The sequence below is a fragment of the Paroedura picta genome, chromosome 15 (genome assembly GCF_049243985.1).
Source record: "Paroedura picta isolate Pp20150507F chromosome 15, Ppicta_v3.0, whole genome shotgun sequence".
Lineage (NCBI taxonomy): Eukaryota > Metazoa > Chordata > Lepidosauria > Squamata > Gekkonidae > Paroedura > Paroedura picta.
Window position 1 is genome coordinate 1187033 of NC_135383.1, and position 22413 is coordinate 1209445.

Here is a 22413-nt window from a genome sequence, read left to right on the forward strand (position 1 = left end):
TCAGTAACAGCTGCTGACAGACCTCTTGTTCATCCTGGCTGACCTTCCCCTGCAGCGCAGACCGTGCCCTAAAGCTGAATTCTCTGCTCCTGCTGAGCAGCTCTGAGGCAAACCGAAGGAGGCCCCAGAATGACTGATGTGTGGGTGACCCTCGGGGTTGAATCCTGCAGGGGAAGGGGCTGCCAGGAACAAGACGCAGCCTGTCTCTTGGTGGACTTGCAGCCCAAGAGCCAGTCCCACATCCACCCTACCTCTTGTGGGGCGGCCCTCAAGCAGAGCAGCCCTCACGCTCACGGAGCTCCTGGCATCACCGACATACCTGGTGAGGAGGTCAAGGACTTGCTGCTTCCGGCTCGGGATGGTCGCCAGGGCCTCCACGATGGTGCAGGCGGCCTGCCTGGCAGCCTGGGTCGCAGGTGTGAACAGCACCTACAAGACGACCAAGGCCAGAGGATCAGGGAGGGTGCTGGACAAAAACCACACGGATACGAGCTGGAGACAAGCAGTGCCAGCCAGGTGATACACATCTGGCCCCACGCGGGAGAAGCAGCCTCTGGCACCCGCCTAGCAGGGCCCCTAGAGCTCCCCTCTCTCACAAGCCGCCCTGCCACACCCACATGGCCTTGCAATTGGGCCACACCACTCTGATTGGTACCAGCTGCTCATTCTGATGACTTTACCTTCTTTTCAAAAAAGGACCTGTTCGTGGACTGTGCCGTCCGAGCTGCTTCCAGAGAGCGGGTTGCCCCAAGGAGGGCAGAATGGTTCCCCCGGCAGAAACGGAAGCCTGCCCCCGCCCTCCCGCTTACCCGGCGCAGCCAATTGTTGTGGCCCAGCTTCAGGTCCAGGGGGCAGGTCCTCTTCCCCCGCCGGCTCATGAACTGCTTCCACTTCCACGTGTACTTCTCTGCCAGGTAAAGCTGGCGAAGCTCCAGCCGGGTGGGGGTCTTCCCGTTTGCGTCGATGCCTGAGGGTGGGTGGGTGGGGGGGGGGCGAGAGGAGAAGCAGGAGTTGGCAGAGCAGAAGGAGAATCCTCTCCTGTTGCCCAGCTTGGTTCCTTGGATGAAAGCCGGCTGAGGAGCTTGGGGTCCAGCTGAATGGCTCAGAGGGCCAGAAGCCTTCCAAGGTAGATTGGCTGCCCCCGGAGGGAGCTACCTCCAATATAAAACGAAGCACACTGGACACCAATCAGCAAGGGCAACGACATAGTGGGCTCTTTTCCCCAGGAGATCCTGCACTCGGACTAACCGAGAAGCCCGGCTCGTACCTCTGGCAGGGAGACATTTCTTCCAAGCCTCGTACGATGCTTTCGGTTCCCTCTTGAGCCACAGCTGGGCCTGAGCATGGATTTCATTGCTGTACGGCTTGACAGTGGTGAGGGAGTCAACGGGGATATCCTAGGAAGCAGAGGCAAGATCTCTGAGGCAGCCTCACATCTCCTGATCGAGGGAAACCCTAAGGGAAACCCTAAGGAGGTGGTGAGCACCCCGTCACTGGCAGTCTTCAAGCAAAGGTTGGATACACACTTTTCTGGGATGCTTTAGGATGCTTTAGGCTGATCCTGCATAGAGCAGGGGGTTGGACTAGATGGCCTGTATGGCCCCTTCCAACTCTATGATTCTGTGATTCTAACCCGCATAGGCCCTGGGCCCACCTGCTGAAATGTTTCAGGTTTCCCACAAACTCCTGACCACCATAAATACACAGTCCAAATCTACCAGGCAGTGTGAATCACAAAAGGCCAAGGAAAGACAACCTCTAGAGGACTAAGAAGAAGTTGGGGGGAAGAAAAGCAAGAAAGAGGGATCACATCAATAACTTTGAAAACCTACAGGTTTTCAGGGCTCTCTACTAAATCAAGGTGCAGAAGAGGCCTACAGTGCAAGCGGGGAAGGTACCTTGTTCTTCTTGCTAGTTGGGGCAGGAGGCTTGATCAGCTTCTGCAGAATGCGCAGGCACATCAGCGTGATGTTCTCCACCACCACCGGCGTCTTAATGTTCACAGCCATCAGGAAGAGGCTGAGAGCTGGAAAAGGCAGAAGAGAAAACACAGGTGGAGCAGAGAACTCGGAGGAATGCTGCTTGCAGGATCGCCCGACCTCCCACTATCGCTCTCCTCTTTTTGCTTCCACCTCACGGACGCTCTCGATGCCGAACTGGAGGGGTTTCTGAAACCATCCCACGGCCAACGAGACAGGTTCTCAGCCCTTCGCTGGCCATGAACGGCTATGTCTGTGAATGTACCCCAGCAGCCTGATGCCATCCCACCCACTTGGTCCTCCTGGCCATGGCTCTCCCAGGGCAGAGTGAAGACAAAGACCTTCCACCAACAGTGTAAAGGCTCTGCCACTGAGCCAGGCCAGCTGACTGAGCCACGATTGAACTGACTGGCAGGAGCTGTCTGGGGTCTCGGGGAGAGAGAAAAAGCCCCCCGTAGCCCCAGCAATGGATGACCCGAGATCTGGACCTGGGGCCTCAGGCCCGCAAAAGCTCCTGCTCTGCCGGTCGCCCTCTGGGATGCAGGGGCTCACCACAGCGCAGCCGCAGCTCCCAGCAACTGTCCTCCTTGGAGATGGAGTCCGTCAGCAGCAGCATCTCGTACTGGAGGCTGCTGGCCTGCAAGGGAGGGAAGGAAGAGCAGAGACGGGTCAGTCAGTTACTCTCCTTTTGCCACCAAGACAATCCGACATCTGTGCGAGAAAGCGGAAGGAATTAAATCCTGAAGAGACACTTTGGTTCACGCCAGGACTGCAGCTTTTTAGAAACAGACCCACACAAATGTCCCTGCAGGGTTGCAACAAGGGCGTGTCTGTGGGGAGGCTGCGTGCACTCAGAGCCGGTTGGATGCCGCTCCTACAGGGGTCTGGAATCCCAGGGGGCCTGACTGCCCCTCCCCCCCCGCCACCCAGAGGTGGGGCCTGGAAAAGAGCCCAGGAAAGACCGGCCTCCTCACCAGGTCAGGGTTCGCCCAGTGGCCCTTCAGAGCAGCCGACACCTTGCCGATGATGAGGTCATTCACTTGCTGGGTGGCTTCCGGGTGGTCCCTGTTTCCGGGCAGGGGAGAAAAACGGGGATTTTTGCTCTTTTCTCCCCCTACCCCCAATTTCCTTTATTTATGCAATTAGAAACATCATAAATTTTACAAAGAGTACAGGAAAAAGCTATCATTAAATATATACAATGCAAAATTCCCCTTTTGAAGCTCATTGGGGAAATGCCTAGGGAATTTTTTGAACATTTACTTGAGTGATATATATAACATGATGATTTAGCACCATTGGCCTTGGCCTTTTTTATCTCAACCCCCCCCCTCCCCCCGCAGGCCCTGACCCCCGAGTGGATGGACAAACCTGGTCAGGAGGCACACGAGCTGGCGGACCTCCTCGCGCATGGTGGCCGCCCCGCGCCGCAGGTTGTAGTCGAAGAGCTCTCGGATGAGGCCCTGGGACACGAGGATGTGCCGGATGGCGGCGTTGGTGGCCAGCGCCCGCAGCAGCGTGATGCAGTGCTCAGTGACAGCCGAGGCGCAGCCGTAGCACTTGGTGGAGGAGGTGTGGCCGCAGCCCAAGACAGAGAGGGCGCGGTACTGGCTGGCGGTGAAGGTGGGCTGCACCGCGGAGCGGGAGGACTTGCTGGCGGCCTCTCTCTGCTGCAGGTCGTACTCCAGGAGCTCCTTCCGCGAGGCAAAGACTTTCTGAGGATGGATACGGGAGGGGGAAGCCCAGGGATGGTGAAGGCCACCGGCTCAAAGCAGCCCCACCGGGGCAAAGGCAAGCCCTCCCTTTCCGGCCAGCCAGGAGGTCTCTCCTTCACCCAAGCCCAAAGTGTACCAGAAAGGAAGCTGTAACTACAGCAGTACCCTCTAGTGGCCACATTCAGCCACAACTGCGGCAGCTCAGAGATGCACCACAAAGTTGGCAAAGAAATCCCAAATTAGAATCACTAACAGGTTGTTGTCATTTTTAATTAGCAGCCTTCAGTGCATTGCTTTGAAGTTCAGAGCAAAGTGCTGTTTAACCTTCTCCTCTGGCTCTGCTGTGATTCAAATCACACTTGCCAAATCCCAGTTCTTCCCACCGGGCTGGGGGGTGAAAAAAAAAGAGACACTGGTCTCTTTCCCAAGCTACAAGAGTCAAGGCGGAATGGTGGGGGTGGGGAGGGGCTGGACGGGAGAGGAGCCCCGGCAGGATCAAGAGGGCTGCCACCAGCGTCCCTTCCCAGCTCCAAGGCAGAGCTTTGGAGAAAAGGACCCTTGAAGCACAGCTCTCTTACACCGTTTCCATTTTAACCATAAGCAGAAAACTCTGCCAGATACACAAAGTGGCTACCGAAAACCAGCTTCAAGGAAGCAGGAGGGGAAAGGATCCTCCCCTCCTTCTCAGAATCAGCCTCTTTCCTGCCTGGGCTTAGAAGGCACATCCATCCCCACCTGGCCCTGAGGATGTTTTAAAACAGGTAGCTTCAAAACAGGGAGCTTCCTGCAGAAGGGGCACCTGTCCTCCCAGGGGCCGGGAGCCAAAGCCCTTGGGTTTGCACGGACAGCTCCCTTTGCAGTCGGCTTCACTTCCCCGCGACCCCTGCGGCACGGAGGCTGCTTACCTGGATGATCTTGGAGAGCTCATCGAAGGAATTCTTGCAGTCGCCACAGTATTCCTGGGCCAGCTGCAGGATGTATCTGTTCACGCTGGCCGAGGTGGAGCTGATGCCTCCGCTGCCGCCGGAGTCATCCTGAAATACGAGGGGGGAGAGAGAATTCTGCCAGTGGAAGAGTAAGAGGGAAGGGAATGGCACAGAGAGGGGAGAGAAGACACCCAAGAATTGGGGGCCAAGTTTAAACAGACATCTTGGTACCAGCACGCAAACTGGCTATGCAATGCTCTGCCATAAAAACTGCACAAGTGTAAGGCGGCCAGAAACTGGCATGTTTAGTTAGCAAGTTACTAGTCCCTACAGCTACTGAGCCTCAAAAGCAGGCAACTGACACCTCAGGAGGTCTGTTCCAGCAATAGCAGGATTTCAGTTCAAGTGAGCCCTTCCCTGGGACACCAGGTGTCTCCAAGTTGTGCCTCCCTTCCTCAGGAACACACCCAACTGCAGGTAGTGCCTGACACAGCCCAGGGAGTATGCTTAGGGCACAGATACGCCCGGGGCTCCGGGCTAGTTCAGGTCTACTGGCCCAGATCAGGCCAGGACACACCAGCCCAGAGCAGACATTCCATCTGCCAAACCACACAGACTAGGATTTGCACACCCCCTCTCTTCTCCTGCACACTGATGCACCCCTCCATTTCCTGCTTTCCTCTAGGTGCAGCAAGCCACTATCAGAACACACAATTGTCTCTGTGTGTCGTGGCAAGGCCTCGTTTCCCCGTTGGCTGAAAAAGCCCCGCCCTGCCCAGCCCCGCCGGCTCTCCCTTCTCCACCTGCTGTTACCTGTGGCTTTTCCGGCGCAGCCTCGTTCACCTTGCAGAGGAGGCTTTCCAGCTGAGGCCGGTGCCCCATGAGCTGGTGGTAGACTCTGTCCGCCTTGTCCAGCAGGGTGTTGATGTTGGTGACTGCCTGCCAAGCACAAGAACGCGGGAGGGGGGGGGGGTTATTTGGCTGTGCGGATAAACGCGCATGGGTCATTTCAAGCCCCGTGTCCTGCAAGAAGGGTGTCTGATCCCAGTTCACATCCTGCCTGTGCTACAAAACTCACTGCATGTCCACAAACCCACAGGCTCAAAATGGTTGGGGACCCCTGGAGGGAGCCCCAGACAGAATGGCACGAGGCCCTTGCAAAGAGCAGCTGCTGGCAAAGGGAACCCTTGTCCAGCTCCCTCTCTGCCCTGCCGAATTGGCGGATGGGGCATCAAAAACTAAGCACCTCCAGTGTGGAGGAAACCCAAAAAGGAGACCTTCCGGACACTTCCCTTTTCTGCTCTGGAGTCTGCAGAGCTTCCTCCACACCAGAAGGGAGAAGGCTCCCTTGGCTCCCTTGGCCACCCCCTGCAAGAGGGAGGTTCCTCCAGTGAGAAGGAATTGCGGGGTCAACCTAAATGTGGCGGCTAGCAGGAGAAGGGCAAGTGGAGCCAAAACCTGGGCCCTCCCCCAGCCCTTCTGGCACTAGGTCACAAGGGGTCCCTGAGCCCCTCACCCTTCAGGAGAGGCGCTGCTCTGAGGGAGGGGTCCCCACCCCTGGCCACCTTCCTGGGGCAGCTCACCTTCTTCCTGTCCTCCTCATTCTCAATGGGGTCCACTGCACAGCAAGGCTTGGCGTAGAGCATGAAGTCGAAGCGGGCGTACTTGCAGAAACCGCAGGCGTTGCAGAGGAAGGGGTCCTTCTCATCGTAATTGATGGACCTGGGCAGCGGAGGACAGCGGGCTTGTTGGGGCAGCTCCAGCCCAGGCCTGCGCTCAGCCAGGCCCCCAAGGGGGGAGGAGGAGGCAGCTCTGCCCTCCGTTTGGCTCGGAGCCTCCTCCCTCCCTGCTGCAGCCTGACTCTTTCCTCCTGCTTATTTTAATATAGACATCCCCACACCCAGGGGAGCTGACACAAAACCTCTATGCTCCCCACGTCTAGTTTCACACATGCCTGGAGTGTCTTCTTTCTGTCACCTGTACCCAGTAGAGATACAGGCCGGACACCAGACAAGTATGCCTATGCAGGCGGACCAGCCCAAAGAGAGCCCAAAATCTGGGCTCCTGCTGGACCAGAAATGGACCACGTCTGTCCGGGGGGATCCTCTCGTGGCCCGAACCCCAGGCCGCACCCTTGGCTGCTGGGAAGCCTCAGCCCACCTGCACTTGTGACACTGGTAAACGTTCTCCCCGCAGTTCCCGCACACCCCGGGATTGGCCGGGACAGACGCGCTGCACCGGGGGCACTGCAAGGTCTCCGTGGATGCCTGGTAGTTCTCGTAGAAGTCCGCGAACTCGATCATCAGGTTGGAGGCCACAATGGGCAGTGGCAAGTCGATCTTCACCTCCGTCTGGCCCGGGGTGAGCTGCACCTTCTTGGCTTTATGCCAGCGGGCCGGCCTGGAAGGTGAGGGAGGAGAGCGGAGTCAGGCGGAGGCCGGGGAGAGACCGTATTGCCGGACCCCACTTCATGCCACAGCCCGTTTCTGCTGCCTCCGTCAGAAAGCCCCTTTCAATGGGACAGAGGAATGCAGAGCAGCTCTCCGAGCAGGCTGCTCATGAGGAGGTCTTCCACTGCCTGCGCGTCTTCCCCACTTGGAACCCTCCCATTGTGACATCCCAAGCCAGCCTTCCAGGGCATCACTTCCGCTAGCCCAGAGTGAGCTGGTGGTCCGGAAGCGTCTCTCCCTTTCCCAAGCCCTGCTTCCCTTCAAACAGAGGATGCTAGGAATGGGGCCCAGGCCCTTGGGCTCAGGAGGCAGGGCAGCAGCTCTCTCAGAGTCTCAGGCCCAGGGAGTCATGTTTTCCTGCACGGGCTGGTCTCTTCTCCAACCTGCCCTTGCCCCAGTAAGAGTCGTTGCTGAAACAGATGGTTCCTCGCTCCCCCACAAACAAACAGACCAAAACACAGTCCTTTCCTTGCATCCCAGCATGACTGCAATGCGCAATTACGAGCAAGAGGATCCTGCTGGCGGGTGGCAAAAGATCCGGCCAGCTGTGTGTGGGGTCAATCAGGGGAGGGCAGCAGAAACCCTCACAGTAGGGGACAAGGGGAACACTCCCCCCCCCCTGCCAGACCACCCTCAGCAAACGCCTGGAGCACAGACTGCAGAAGGGAAGAGTGGCCCTCTGTGACGGCAGCTATTCCCCTTCTACAACACTAGCAATATTTCAATTCGTTTGTTTTTGAAGATCAGTCCCCGCCTACTGATGCCAATGTGAGCAATGAGGTTTAAGGACCAGCTTGGCATGGAGAAGGCCCCAAGGCCTTGAGGACCCCCACTGGAGACTCTTAGGAACGCAGAGCCCTGGAGGCAGCAAGGAGGCCACCTGGTCCTCACCGGCACACCGGCCCTCTTCCCGCGCCCCCATGTCCTGAATACACCCATCCGATTTGGCCAGGTCCCCGTGAAGGAAGGGATGGCCGAGCTGGAGAACTCTCCGCCCGTTTCGAGGGCCCGGAAGAGGGCCCTTTCCCAGCCCACCAGCCCTGCTCCTCACTTGTTTTTCAGCTCCACGATGGCCTGCACCGTCCGGTTGTTGTAATACAGGTTGATGGTCCGGACCATCTTGGTGCGCTTCAGGTCGCCGATCTTCACGGTCACTTTGCTGACGGTGTGGCTGCCGATGAGCTTCACTACCTGCTGGGTGGTGGTGTAGCGGGTGTCCACTTTGATGGAGGAGAGCTTGATGTACTGGAAAGAAGAGCCACGGGTTGCCACAAAACAAGTCTCTCCCACCAAGCCGTGCAGAAGCGAAATGCACTGAGCCCGCAATGCAGGGCCTGCGAAGCAGCTACTCACGCAGAACGGCACTTCCGGGTTGTTGCAAACAAGGCAAGGGTCGCTCTCCAGATAGTAGCCATCAAACTCCACCAGGCCGGAGAGGGTGCTGCAAGGGAGACAGCCCAGCCACTGAGATCGCAAGCACTGCTTGGCTGGGTCAGACCCACCGCCCGCCTCGTGCAGCATCCTGCCCACCAGGAAGCACAAGGACAGCCCCCTCCCGTGGCTTCTCCACCAGCAACCGATACCCAGGGACTGACTGACTGCCTTTGGACCCAGAAGAGTCATTGAGCCACCATATTTGGCAACTGACGAGAGACCTTCTGGGCAAATAACGGGAGAAATAAAAGGTTCGAGCCCTTTGGAAAGCTGCCTGCAGCAAAGAATGCCTTTGGGTCAGGGGGCGATGCAGCAAGCCCCCCTCCCCAATAGGAGGCAGTCATGGGAGGAGACAAAGGAGAGTAGGGCAGGGCCTGGGGGGAGGGGTACGATGTGGCAGAGACGGCAGACCCAGAGCAGGGCCAGGGGAGGCCGGCCGGACAAGCAGAGCGACGCCTTCCGTGAGGGAGGCTGTGCGCTCCAGCCAAGAGAACTGGCTAGACTCCGCCCCTAAGATGGGCCGCCTCCCCCAAACATACTGGGGGACGGGGGTCTTCCCGGTGGGAGTGGGAGGGGCAGGCGGGAGAGACTCACTTGTAAATGTTGGAGTTGGGGTGGTTTGTTAGGATGTGGTTTTGCATGCGAAGGATCTCGACCGCTTTCTGGGAATACTCCTTCAGCTGAAACGGAAAGCCAAAGGAAGTCATGAAGGGAAACCTGGGAAGTCAGCAGAGACCGCAGCTGGACCCAGAATCACTCCCAGGGGTGGGGGGGGGATTCATCTGTTTTTTGCAAACACCCCCCTTCCTCCATCCCTGCCTCTCTCATCCTAAAGAAGAAAAAATGGGTAGGGCAAAGGAGGGGAGACAGAAAAGCAGCAGCAGCAGAAGGCGGCAGTGCCTGTTGCCTCCCCCCCCCCCCCACAAACACACCTTCTTCTCCGTCTGCTGCGTCTTCAGAGAGAAGTAGCCCAGGAGATCCACAAACTGGGCAGCCTTCCGCCCATAAGCGGGCAGTTCCGGCCAGATGGACCACATGAGGTCCAGCAGCAGCTCTTGCTGGGACTTATTCGAGTTCCTAGAGGGGGGGGTGACAAACGGAGGTGGATTACCAAAGAGCCCCTCCAGCCCCCTGCTAACAAAGGGGTGCTCTGCTCTGCCTTTCCCCCTTCTTCTCTCTCCCAACGGCGTAATTCAGTAAACCCACCTCTCTCTCCCTGCCCCGTACAAGAGTCCCAGAGTCCACCTGCAGAGGGAGCCCTTGCCCCCTTGCCCCCAGCCCTGCCATGCATCCTGACAGACCTGCATGCGAGAGAGGTGGGGCTGCCGACCAGAGAGCCACATTTCCCCCTCTGGAGGTTCTGTTCCTCTCTGGCCAGAAGCATAGCGGAGGCCACCAGCCCTGTGCCCCCCCCCCCCAGCACTTTTTCCACACCAGAAGACCACTGCAAGAAGGGGCTGCTTTGTGGGAGCTGCCAGAGGCTCAGGTAGTTCTTGGGACCCTTGTGTAGAGGGGCATGGAGACCACCATCAGCAGGATGCTACCCTAAGCAGTATGAGGGGCAACGTCAAGCAGGCGTCCCCTCGCTCACCTGTAGATGTGGAGGGTCAGGCAGTGGGCCTGCCACCGGACAGAGGAGGAGTTGGACTCCAGGAGGAAGCAGCGCAGGAACTGGATCAGGGTCTCCTTGTCGGCAAACTTGTTCAGCTGGTTCACCAGTGCGGTGCACAGCTGGTCTTCCTGGCTGCCGGAGCCCTCCCCTGAGAGACAGAGGAGTGAGAACGGATGGACACCCCCCCCCCCAGCCACAGATTCATTCAGCAGACCGGCCCCCTTCAGTTGCCCTGTGCTGGGGATGCAGGATGCTGCCCCCGGAGGACTTGGTGGAGCACATGAGGAAGGCAAAGCAGAGCCAGTCTCCCACAGCAGACCCCTCCTCCCTTTCGCTGAGAAGGGCAGCAGCACGGAAGCCGACAGAGAGACCACAAACAGACTCTGCGCGCTTACCGTCCCTGTCTTTCTCCTTCTCCTCTTTCTTGCTCTTCTTGGCAGAGGATTTGCTCTGCCCGGCCGGCTGCCCCGCCCCAGAGCCTGCAGGGGCTGAGGCAGAAGTGCCGGAAGTCCCAGAGGAAGAAGCGGCCGACAGGACTTTGCTGCCACACAGGGCGCAGGAGAGCAGCTGCAGCAGGACTGGCGATACCCCCTCGTCCACCAGGAAGCTGACTTGCAGCAAGAAGTAGAGGACAGCTGGAGAGGAGGAGGAATGGGGAGAGGGGGAGAGAGCTCAACAAACAAACCTCTCACGTCTTCCATGCTGCATATTATTGAAACCACAGTTTGCAGGAGCAACGGAACAGGTTCTGAAGGCACCAACATCTGTGCTGTAGTCAAAAACCTCCCAGCCACAGGGACAAACTCAGAGGAGCAGAGGCCTTGTTTTGCTGAACCTGCTCAGTGTTTCGTAGTCATCCGGCAGTAGATGGCTATTCGCCCCACCCCTGATGAAGCCCTTCTGCAAACTCACTACCCTCTCCCTCCTCCTGAAGCCGCAGCCTTACGAAGCCTCCTCCTGAAGCCTGACAAACTTTACAAAGGCCACAGAACCTTTGCAACAAGGTCTCCTCGCTGTGGGGAAAGGAGGTAAACTGACCGCGGAAACTGGGAGTCTCTAGCTCAAGCACAGAATCTCGTCCCCCTGAAGCCAACCCACCCCCGGGAATCAACTCACAGTCATCTTTGATGCAGAACTTTTGCCAGTTCACTGTTCGCTGTGTGGCGATTTCTGCACAAGCCTTCAGGTGCTCCATCTGGAAAATACACAGAAGAATTTGGGTCGGAAGGGACCAAGCCCAGCTTGTAGAGATGTCAGGTCATAGACCCTTCTGGGTAGGAGAGAAAGACCTGAAGCACCGGAAAGATCAGCATCACCAGTGGATAAGGCCCGTTTACATTCCAAAGTATTCTGACCTTGTAAAGTTTATAGAAAAATACAAAAGTCAAGTGCTTAAAGAACATTTACGCCATGGGAAATGCAGCTCTCCCTGTCTTGAGAACTAACTTCAGAAGGAAAGGCTCCTGTAAATCTAAAACCCCACCCACGTTGGAAGCCCAAGTTCCTCTTCCAGGGTCCCACACCCCCTGTGGTCTGAGACTGATGCAGGTGTGGAATCTGGCCCTGTCTTTGCACTGGGGGTCAACGAGAGATCCAGCCACTCCCACGGCAGGGAATCAACAGAATCACCCGCTCTCAGACATGCTGCATCTCTGCAGGAGTTATCAGCCTGGGCCTACCCCAATGAGGAAGCATGCTCAGAACAGTGACTCATTTAGAAACACAGCTCACATGCCCCAAAAGTTTCAGGTGCCAGACTCATGCATGTATTCAATTTTCTTTGGGGGGTGGGGCGAGAGAAGACTGCTTTGGCAGAATTTTAAGAATTGGGGGGGGCAAGAGAAGACTGCTTTGGCAGAATTTTAAGAATCTCAAATCATCCCAGGCCTTTTTAACGGTCCCTAAACCAGCCCTTGGCAGTAGCCAGAATAAAGCTGGTGACCAGTTCGATTAATCCCACACTGCTGCCTCTCTGTGACGGCTGAGCTTTGCTGCCTTCAGGCTCTCCCCTCCCCTCCGGCAGTGGCCCACATGGATTTAACAAGGGCAGAGCCACGAACAACGAGACAAGCTCACAAACGGAACAGCTTCCACAGGGACACAGAATCTTCCCCTCCTCCCGGAAGCTGCCCCAAAAGCTCACGTGTAGCCCAAGCGGCACCTTCCGCCCCCTTCCTTACCAAATTGATGAGAGTATCGTACTGTAGGGCGGAGCCCGAGCTGGCGGTGACCACGCTGGCCCTCAGGAAAATCCCCTGCTCTTCCAAGAGCTTTTTGATCCCACGGACATGGGAATCCAGCGTGTGGAGATCGCGGAGCTGCCGGTACTTCTCCTTGGAGCCGCAGATGAAGAGCAGCAGCTTGCGGACTTGGCGGCGGACGAAGGGCGTCTGCTGGATCATCAGGTACTGGAAGGAGAAGCGGGGAAGGAGGACGCACTGAGTGCCACCTCTCTGTCCACCCAAAAGAGGCCCGGACCGGCCTCACCACCCCCTTTCCCCAACAGCCTCGCGTCACCCCCTACCTCTGACAGGAAGTAGAACCAGGAATGGTCGAAGACTGGCGGGGGAATGCGGGAGTTGGTGTCGGCAATTTTCTTGATCTGGTAGGGCAGCCGCAGCACCATCTCCGTCAAGAGCTGGGTGTAAGCCTCAAAGACGTCGGCAGCGTGGCCCTGGAGGGAAGAAAGCATCAGCATCAGCCACAATGTGTCTTGGTGATTCAAAGAGGTGGTGGAGCCTGACCATGACCTGTCTGCCTTTCACTGGCAGAGGCACCCAAAGTCGAGGGCACAGCCTGCTGTTGCAAACACTACAGGGCCACTTGCCTGGCCTCACCTCCAGGGCTCCTCCATGCAAGATGCGTCCCTTGGGCAATGGGCCCCTCTCATTACGGCCGAACACACCGCAAAAAAAACAAGGGTGGGACGTCCTTGAGGACAAGAGCATGGGAAGAAAAATCTGTGCATTCCCAGTAAGTACAATGACGGCTGGCCTTTGTACCACCTGCTGTTTCATGCCTTTTGCCTGGCAGAGAAGACACTAGCTCCCCATATCAACACGGTGGGAAAAGGCGCATCCCAGAGTGGCTCAGCGGGAGTAAATTATGCTGTTTTTCACTTGCGGCATTCAGCACATCTTTCTGCTTAGTCCTTTCCTGAGGTTTTTAAAAACTGTGTTCTGGTGGCTTTTGAGTGGCGCCAGCTGTATTCAGCAAAGGGGCCAATTCCTTACAGACAGGGAGGGCCACTTAGCACTCTACGAGGCAGGCATGAGGTGGAGAGAAGGAGAAAAGAGGGGCTGCTGGAGGGGCTCTTTTGCTGCTAGTCACAGATTGACCCGGCAGAGTATCCATCAATCCAGCATACTATTTGCCGCTCAGTTCTCCCTCTAGTTATGCCTTTATAAGCCACACAGCTGCCCCCATGGACTCCAAGGTTCGCAGCTAATCATTAAGAGCTAGAAACTTCCTTTTTGAAATGAACTGTGATGCTGTTCCTTCCTCCCCACTTCCTTGCCTTGGCCACCCTGAGAAGATGAAGTCCAAGTGGAACAACCCAAGGCCGGGTGGGGGGGGGGTGCACTCCCATATCAGCCTTGCAGGGCCCAACTGCCTCCTGAACACGACAGGACCATTTTTCTAGCCACACGAAACCACCTTCTTCTTCACGCTTTAGTACTGAGGAGTCTTAGTGGTCTTGCCCACCTCCAGACCCTCGGGGGCTTCTGCAGCAAGGGCAAAGGCCTACCTAGACACGGTACGACTAGAAACAAGCCTGCATGCTTTTTAAAGGAGCTATCTGCATTCCACCCGGCCGATCCTTACTGGAATCTCTTTCTGTAGCTCCGGAGCAATTAAAAAAAGACCCTTGACTGACAAGCGTAATGTGGAAACAGCAGGCCGCTTTGAGATGAGGGAATAAAAGGCAGAGCTTAAATCGGCAATCACCTCCACAGGCCTCCAGAATTTCTGCACATTCCCTTCTCCAGGCAAAGAGCACCCTAATGTTTAATGCGGCTTATACCATTGTGCTGTGCCGGGCCAGAAATAAAACGAAAGCTGCACCACCAGATGTTCAGAAGAAAGGCAACGCCAGAGCGGCTGAGAGGGCCTGAAAGCTCGCCCGAGAGAGCCTGCCGGGGAGCCGCCAGGGGCCGCTGCCACTTGCCCTGATGCTCGCGAGGCGCCTCCTCAGCCGCGGAGAGGCATTTGCAAGGGCTCCCCCTCCCCCCTGGAGGAAAGGCAGGACAGAGATATTTAAATGAGGAAGGCTAGGGATTATGGGCAGCCGGCCTGGACCCCTGCGCTCCGACCAGTCCCAATCCTCCGGACCCAAGGGACGAGCATAATCTTGTCCAAACAGCCCCACTTGGCTCCACCGTGCCTTTTTAAACAGAATCCTCAAATCCAGCTCCCTTTTATGAGACATCTCCTTGTAATGAAGTCCAACGATAAGGCTCAGCTGGATCTTTTTTAACTAGCTGCGTTTGTGCTGCGGGAGCTTCCTCTTCGTCCCAGCCTGGCACTCACCTTCACGTACTGGCGCAGGAAGAAGGGGCTCATGTCAGGTGGGGAAGAGGTGGCGTGAGGCTTCAGGAGCTGGCTGGTCGCGACGGGCTCCTCATCGCTCTGCTGGCTCTTCCAGTACTCCAGGAGAGACTTCAGGACGTGCAGGCAATAGTCCACCGCACCAGAGCTCAGCAGCGCAGCTGCCGTAGCGCTGGAGATCAGGGAAGAGGCCTGAAAAGGAGTGGGGGGGGGGGGAGGGAGAAAACGGTCCCTGAGGAAGGGAGAGGAGAGGCTGCCTGCCTCTTGTCCTGGAGGGCCGCACAGTTCTGGAAGGGCACCACGCTGCCTTCAAATCCCCAGCAAGCTTCTGCACCTGCCTTCCACAGACTCAGGCCACAGGCCCCCTGCCCTGGCACTGTCTCCCCAGGGTCTTGAGCAGAGCAGGGGCTTTCCAAATGCCTGCCATGATAGTCCCGTTAAAAACAGAGGCTCCCGAGACGTGAACTTAGAGCAGGGGTAGTCAAACCGTGGCCCTCCAGATGTCCATGGACTACATTTCCCATGAATGCTGGCAGGGGCTCATGGGAATTGTAGTCCATGGACATCTGGAGGGCTGCAGTTTGACTACCCCTGACTGAGAGCTTCGGCATACCGCGTGCCTGCTGTACCACGGAGTCACGTATCATACCAAGCTTGTTTCAGAGGGGCTGCCTGGACCCCGTGCTTAGGGTCAGGACGTGTTAGGATTGTGCCGCCTGAAAACAGAGCCTTGGGCCTCAGAAGCCAGCCACCGGGGGTTCATTAACAAGCCAATTGAGATGAGCAAACTGGGTTAATTTTCTTTTTCTTCTTAAACGAGAGTGCACCAAGTGACAAAGTGAGATGCTTCTGAACAAATGCCTAGTTAAAAAAAAGAAAGGAGGGAGGGGGGACGACACAAAACCCCAAATCGCCTCTCGAGTCTAATCTCCCACCGACACACGTGCCAGGGGGCATGGAGCTGGGGATTAGCAAAGGAGAGAGATTGCTCAGCCCTCCTTCCTTTCTTATTTCCCCTCCTTAAAGACAGTTGCAATCCCTGCTTGCTTCTCTGGACCGTGGCCAGCTGGGGCGTTCAAAGGGCTCCGCCTGAAAGAACCGGCCGCAGCCCTACCTGAGTGGGGAAGCGTCTTGCACCTACAATCTTGAAGGCAAGCACCCTTGGCTTTGATATCTCTCCCCCCCCCCCCACACACACACACCACCCATCCCAGAGATACACAACAAAAGGCTGGTGAAAAAGCTGCTGTAAATAAAGCTATTAAAGCCACCCTGGCAAATCCAAACAACCCCCCGAGCTCATAAGCTCATTAACATTCGATGCAGTTCAGGATCTATTTTTAACCTCTGTGATTTTGTTATTAATCTCCTTCCCTCCACATGGGCTTGCTGACTTCCCTCCTTTGAAAGAGGAAGGCTCTATTACTGCACCTTTTAGCAACAAATATCAGCGGAATCCTCTTAGCAACTTCTAGAGGTTGCTGCTGCCGTCGCTTCAGCCTCCCCCGTCTGAGTGTCTGAGCAAATCCCCCCATCCCTCCCGGCTTTAACTTGTGCTGACCCCGGAGCTACAAGGGAGAGAAAGGGCAGGGAGCCTTCGAGATGCAGCGGGAGCTGGGCCAGTTCCATAGGAAGAGCCACCCTGGCCGCTGAAGGAGGAGGAGGAGTGGTCCAGTCGATTTTTATGCCGTCCTTCCTCCCGCTGAACAGCTTGTTGGTTCCCTTTCCTTCATTCTAGTTTCACAACGACCCTGCCTGGGAGGCTGGGCTGAGAGACAGCGACTGCCTCAAGATCAGCCAGGGGGCTTCATGGCTGGCCCAGTGAGGGCTTGAAGATCAAACTAACACTTTAACCGCTCCACATCTGGCTCCCACGCTGGCCTGGGCCACTGTGTAGCATCTCTCAACATGTTTCACAGGGCTTCTGAGGGATGATGGGAAACAGGGATGTGCAGCAGTGTAGGACCGTTCTGCTTGTCTGTTAAATGTCATGCCTCTTTAGTCCTAAACCTTCTGGTTGCCTAGCAGCCAGGAGTGCTCCAGGGGACATGAGCAACTGCCTCTGAAAAAAACTGCTGGAGGCCGATCACAGCATTTACGCACTCCCTCCACACACTCTGTCTTGGGTAAGGAGCTGTTCTCACAGGGGCCCCTTTGAAAATACCTCACAAATAGAAGACTTGGACCCGGACTTTGTCCGGGACATGAAGACGCTCAGAAGCCTCATGATCACCAAGTGAACCTCATTCAGGGCACAGCGTTCGTTCTTCTTGGACACGTCCTGGGTGAGGGAGAAGGAGAAGAACCAGCTGCCCTCAGACAGAACCAAATCCGCTCCCTCGAGCCCCAACACGGAGAACCTGCCACTTTGAGGCCCCTTGGCTGCTCCCACTCGAACTCTTGAGTTTCCTGCCAGGGACTAGAGCTAGAGAGCTCCAAGGATGGATTTGACACAAAGGCTGCCAAGGGCCTCACCCCACATACTGGCTAAAATGGTTACATCCCACTTTGCCAAAAAGAAGTGTCCAAAGTGGCTTACAAAAAGATCATGCGGAGATGCCGATCGTGGGAGGGACTGCACAGAAGCCACGAAGATGAATAAGGGGACAGCTACCCCAGGCCTCAGTAGTCAGTGAGCCTCAGGCCCTCAACGTGGCAGGCCACAGCGGGCCCTCTGTCTGGTGACGCAGGCCACAGCCTCACCTTCTTGTCCATGCACAGCTCTGCAATGAGCTGAGCCAGGAGGTTATCCAGAGCGCCCTTGTCCTTTTCGTCCTCGCCGTCCAGGTCCGTTGTGAGCATGAGGATCACCTGGGAACACAGACACGGGCAGGGCGTGAAGCCCAGAGTCAGCCGGGGGGCGACCAGGGTGGGGACTGCGGGAAGCCGTCCGGCCACTATAACGTGAGAAGGACTGCAGGGATGGAAAGCCCAGGGGGCAGGAGGACAACATGGAGAGAAAACTAACATTGGCTTCAAAAGCAAACCGGGGAAATGGGGCGGGGGGAGAGCACCCCCCCCAGAGGTCCACTTCAGCTACCTGCATGTAGGGGATGGCCCGGACTCCGCCCACATTCCGCAACTGGGGAAGATTCTGCAACAGCCTCTCCAGCAGCATCAGACGGACCATGTGCAATCTAAGAAGCAGAGAAAACCAACAAAAGTGAGTGCAAAGGCAAGACCCACCTGGACTCGAGGCCAAACGCCTCCCTGTTTTCCTCTGCCCACCAAGCAGAAGGCTCCACCTGAAAGCCAGGAATCAGCTGCAAAAGAGCCCCCACCTGTTGCTGGCGTGGACGTCTCCTTCGGCTTCCCCTTCGCCCTCGCCTTCCGATCCTTCGCCCTCTTGCTGTCCGGTGGTGGTGCTGATGGCACCAGTGCTGGAACTGACGCTCCCCGGCCCGGCAGGATGGCCTTCCGCGGTCGTGTCCCCGTAGGCGCTGCTGCGGCCAGAAACTGAAAAGAAATGGCGGGGGGGGGGGGGAATCCATGAGCACCCCCTGATCTCTGCTTCTCAAGTGCATTGAGATTCAGGCGCCTGCCCCCGGCTTAGAGAGGGAGCTGCTCAGAGGGACTGGATGGCCCGTCCGGCCTGATCTCATCTGCGCTTGGAAGCCGAGCAGGACTGTCCCTGGCTAGGATTGGAGGAAGTCCCGGATCCCTCTGCGGAGGCAGCCAACGGCTAACCACCTCTGCCTGCTCTCATCCGGACTTGGCAAGTGATGCCAGGTCGACCCTGATCCGTCCGTGGTGGGGAGACCACCAAACAGGTCCCGAGTCACTGTGCAGAGGCAGCCAGTGACTAGAGGGCATTTCCCGCAACCATTCCCCAGCAGGGCTGCTGAGCCACCAGGCAAAGGTATGACACGTCCTGCTCCCTCCCCCACTCTACTACGCTCCTCCTGGCCCCCTGCAATTCCGCGCCCTCCCTGAATCCTAAGCCCTCCCGCCCCATTTGTGATGGCGAGTTCCCGAGCCCAGGAGCAGCCCTGTTGGCTCCCCTGCCAAAAGCCACCCGGGCCAACGGAGACTGGCCGCGCTTCCTGCCAGGAGGGCCCCCGAGATACACGGCTCTTCCTCCTGCTGCAGGGGCAGCCAAGGGCTGGGGATTACCGCTGTGTTCGCCCGCGACAGAATCCACCGCGCTGCCGCCACTCTCGGAACCCACGCTGCCGCCGTGGTCAGCCGGGGAGGTCCGGAGGGTGGAGCCGTCTGTGGCTGCCGTGCTGCCTTCGTCATCCGAAGCTGGAGCTGAGAGAGTAAGGAGAGCTGTTACAAGTAAACACACAGCCTTTGAACCACTCGGGCACGGAAACCGCCGCAGGAGGCTTCAACACGCTCCTCCTCTCAGCCTCCCCCGCAAGCTTAGTTTTCCGGTTTCAGTGGCAAACCTTTGTGGGCACGAGCCCCAGCAGCCCACTACCCTACCAGGGCTGGATGTGTACAAAGGGCAGAAAAGAACGTGGCAAATCATTCACAGGAAGCTCCTGAAAAGGGCAAAAAACCCCAAACCAACAAAACGCCATGAGTAAAGAGCTCTTTGGTTGGTCAATTTGGTTTTTATCCCACCTTTCCTCCCGAGAACTGGGAGTTGTGTGATTGTCTTCTGCCCATTAAGACTGTGAGGGAGCTACTTAGAAGGACTTGGCCCATAGACACCCCAGGGGCTGGCTGGCCCAGCAGAGCATACAAGCCGGGGGTCCCCTGGTCAAAGTCTGCCCTCTAGAGCAGTGGTGGGCAAACTGCGGCCCTCCAGATGTCCATGGACTACAATTCCCATGAGCCCCTGCCAGCATTTGGGATGGAGAAGGGGGGGAGCATGATACAGAAAGTACCTTCCTTTCTTTCAATGACCACAGGGCAAACTGAGGCAGAGAGGCCTGCATGGCTCTGGACGGAGGCACCTGCAACCCGAGCGGCTGCGCCTTTCCCTTCCGTGAACAGTTACCTGATGCCGTGGTGTCTGAAAGTGTCCCGGCGTCGAGAGAGGATGAGCTGGGCGCTTGGCCAGACAGCCCCAGGCTCTGCAGGCCAAGAGCGCTGCTGCTGCTCCCTAGGCAAAAGGGAAAGGGCAGTGTCCCTAGGCCGTCCCCGCTCCCCAGGGAGCCAAAAGCTCTTCCTACGGCATCCGGTTGGCAAGGATCACCACACGCCTGGGAGCCAAGCCAAACATGGAGCCAAACTTGGGAGAGAGAGAGAGAGGCTTGCCAAAGGCCACCCAGCGAGCTCAGGCAGAGACAACGCTCAGACCAGGGACTGCTCCCCCCCCCCAGCCACCCTGCTGTGCTGCACCCATCTCCTGACCTTGCTGATCTTGCTGCAGGCTCAGAGCAATGGCCAGCTCCACCATGGTCTCGTCATCAGCATCCGGGGGAATGTCCAGCATGGGGGGGAAGCCCTCCGCTCCGGCCAGCAGCGCTTCCAGCGGGGAGGGGTTGCCGTTGTTCACGTTCTCAGCCGTCTCCAGCACCATCGACTCCGACTGGGGGGGGAACACGGGCAGCTGGGCAAGGCGGCGGCTTCAAGAAGGGCGGCCATGTGCGCCCGGGTAGCCCCCTGACACCACTCTTCCAAGGTATTTCCGCACATGAATACACGTGCACATTAAAGAAGGACCCTCCCATCACAGAGTCCTCAGAATCACACAGTGCAGCAAGGCAGAACAAAAATGACAGGAGCAGCCAGAACATGCCGCCTCCCCCAGGGGCCAACTGCTCGAGGCCTGATAAGATCGAAGCCTCTTGACAGGACGCCTGAAGGCAGGCAAGGCTTCGCCTGCTGAGAGACCGTGGGGGCCCTTTGGTGGCTGGCCAGACCCAGCGGCCTCCCCCTCCCCCTGCTAAGGTTTATTCACTGTCTGCTTCTGACATGAGGAGCTGGCAAAGGGGATCCAACTTGCACAACTCATTTATTTCTGTTTTATTTATTATATATTTATACACCACCCTCCCCCGAGGCCCAGGGCGGTTTACATAGAACTTAGCGAACAGGGAACGATACAGACAACTTAACAGTTGTCCACAGTCACACTACAGTGATGACAATAGGACAGTGTGCTGGAACTGTGGAACAGCAGAACAACGGAGAACAGCAATTTAACTGCAGCGTGCTGACAGCCCCGCTGCCCCCAACAGGGCCCGACTGTTTCCTTTTCCATGGAAGGACTCACCACCATCTCAAAGTCCCCGTGGTCCACCTCGTTCTGCTCCTGGCTCTCCTGCCGGATGTGCTCACCGTTGGCCATCCCGGAGCTCTGCATCTTGTCCTCTGCATCGTCGTCGTCGTCATCGTCCTTATCTCCTGGGTCACAAAAGTATCGCTTACACACAGCCTTGCACAGTTGTTCCACAGGAACACACAGCTGCACAATGCAGAGTGATCTCTCAGCAAAGCCAACATTGGCCTCTTTGTTCCCCCTGCGGAATCCTCTCCCTGGAGGAGCCCTGGAGCATCTCTGTGCCCCCGGATGCCTCTGGAAAGGGCAACCATCCCAGCTTCCCTAACCACCCCCTACGGCAGGGGTAGTCAAAGTGCGGCCCTCCAGATGTCCAGGGACTACAATTCCCAGAAGCCCCCTGCCAGCATTCGCTTGCTAGAATAGTCTTCTGGCCTCTTTCAGGTCCTGCCTGCGGAGCTATTTCGGGGGTAGAGGATCCCGCACGGCTGACCCACACGGCGAGGGGCACGACTGCGCTAGCCAAAAACTGAGTTTTACCCATTGGGGTGTTGCTTCGGGGGGAAGAGGGCAGCGTCACGTGTCTCCGCTTGTTCCTTGGCCTCAGCACTCGGATTAAAGCTTGCTTGCAGGAAAAGCTCACGGCAGGATCCTAGAATGCAAGCAATGCTGGTCGCGTGGGCATCCAAAGCTGCCATCCTGGCCCTCTGTTCGTGTCTAGAGCACTTGGCCCAAAGGCTGGGTCACTGGCAGGCAGCTGGGCCAAGGCTGGCATTCAGCAGCAGACAGAGTCTCCCCTCTCTTGCCCGCACGTGCTTCAGTGTGGCCTAAGGAAGGGGCTCCCAGGGCTCGGCTGCGCGCCCTTGCACGAGAGACAGGGAAACGGCAGTAAGCAGACAAGGGCACCCGAAGTTGCCAGCGCCTCTGTTGCTGGCACCCACCAGAGCCCTTTGCCTCTCTTACACAGCTGGGGGTTTTGCCTCTCCAGCTCTCATCCCACCAAAAAAGCCCTGTCACAACTGCACTGTGCTCAGATCTGGCAGTCCTTGCAAAGAAATTGGGGGGGGGGGCACACCCCAGCCAAGAGATCAGGAATACGTACTGGGCAGAGCAACATCTGCATGTAGATTTTGGAAGCAGTGTTGATACAGTCGAGCTCGCAGCTACAATATCCATGGATAATGTCCACCAGAGCATTGACAGTGGCTTCAATGTGGGTCAGGCCTAGGAGAGAAGGGGAAGAAGGGGGCGGTGATCTCAGCAGCTGGCAAGCCGTTGCAAAGGAAAACAACAACAACGGTTTAAACCCCCCCTCATCCCCCAGCCAGCACAACGGAGGCTGCTTTAACAGCATACCTGGCAAGCAAGCGGGTGCCAGGAATGCGTTTTTGGGTTTTGATGCATGCAGTCTCCAGAAATGGTTGATTAGCTGCGTAATAAAACTGCATCCTTCTCCTTCCAGATTTTTCTGGGCCTCCTGCCCTTCTTCACTGGTTTCTGAAAGATTCAAAATGATTTCTAAGAAGAGCTGTGGTGTCCTTTGCCAGCACCCAACTCCTGGCCAACAGGTCGGG

The 22413-nt window shown here is 57.1% G+C and overlaps 1 protein-coding gene across 9 annotated transcripts in view; it reads right to left on the reverse strand.

The window, feature by feature from the left end:
* UBR4 (ubiquitin protein ligase E3 component n-recognin 4) overlaps window positions 1-22413 on the reverse strand; it is a 74806-nt gene that overhangs the window by 15367 nt on the left and 37026 nt on the right. For 4 of the 9 annotated variants that reach the window (XM_077311645.1, XM_077311643.1, XM_077311641.1 and 1 more), the window contains 32 exons: window positions 22196-22336; window positions 21942-22063; window positions 21380-21491; window positions 20834-20964; window positions 19969-20146; window positions 19613-19717; window positions 18778-18915; window positions 17946-18120; window positions 17705-17801; window positions 17368-17475; window positions 16829-16945; window positions 14647-14856; window positions 12641-12790; window positions 12297-12524; window positions 11233-11311; window positions 10512-10751; window positions 10096-10264; window positions 9437-9581; window positions 9099-9184; window positions 8424-8511; window positions 8122-8315; window positions 6781-7020; window positions 6204-6342; window positions 5434-5559; window positions 4600-4755; window positions 3351-3694; window positions 2954-3044; window positions 2532-2616; window positions 1899-2026; window positions 1268-1397; window positions 810-967; window positions 320-429 (listed from right to left, as the gene is read on the reverse strand). In XM_077311645.1, coding sequence (XP_077167760.1) covers window positions 320-429; window positions 810-967; window positions 1268-1397; window positions 1899-2026; window positions 2532-2616; window positions 2954-3044; window positions 3351-3694; window positions 4600-4755; window positions 5434-5559; window positions 6204-6342; window positions 6781-7020; window positions 8122-8315; window positions 8424-8511; window positions 9099-9184; window positions 9437-9581; window positions 10096-10264; window positions 10512-10751; window positions 11233-11311; window positions 12297-12524; window positions 12641-12790; window positions 14647-14856; window positions 16829-16945; window positions 17368-17475; window positions 17705-17801; window positions 17946-18120; window positions 18778-18915; window positions 19613-19717; window positions 19969-20146; window positions 20834-20964; window positions 21380-21491; window positions 21942-22063; window positions 22196-22336 — 4720 coding nt within the window. The remainder of the gene's footprint in view (window positions 1-319; window positions 430-809; window positions 968-1267; window positions 1398-1898; window positions 2027-2531; window positions 2617-2953; window positions 3045-3350; window positions 3695-4599; window positions 4756-5433; window positions 5560-6203; window positions 6343-6780; window positions 7021-8121; window positions 8316-8423; window positions 8512-9098; window positions 9185-9436; window positions 9582-10095; window positions 10265-10511; window positions 10752-11232; window positions 11312-12296; window positions 12525-12640; window positions 12791-14646; window positions 14857-16828; window positions 16946-17367; window positions 17476-17704; window positions 17802-17945; window positions 18121-18777; window positions 18916-19612; window positions 19718-19968; window positions 20147-20833; window positions 20965-21379; window positions 21492-21941; window positions 22064-22195; window positions 22337-22413) is intronic. The other 5 variants (XM_077311647.1, XM_077311646.1, XM_077311644.1 and 2 more) reach the window with 3 other exon arrangements.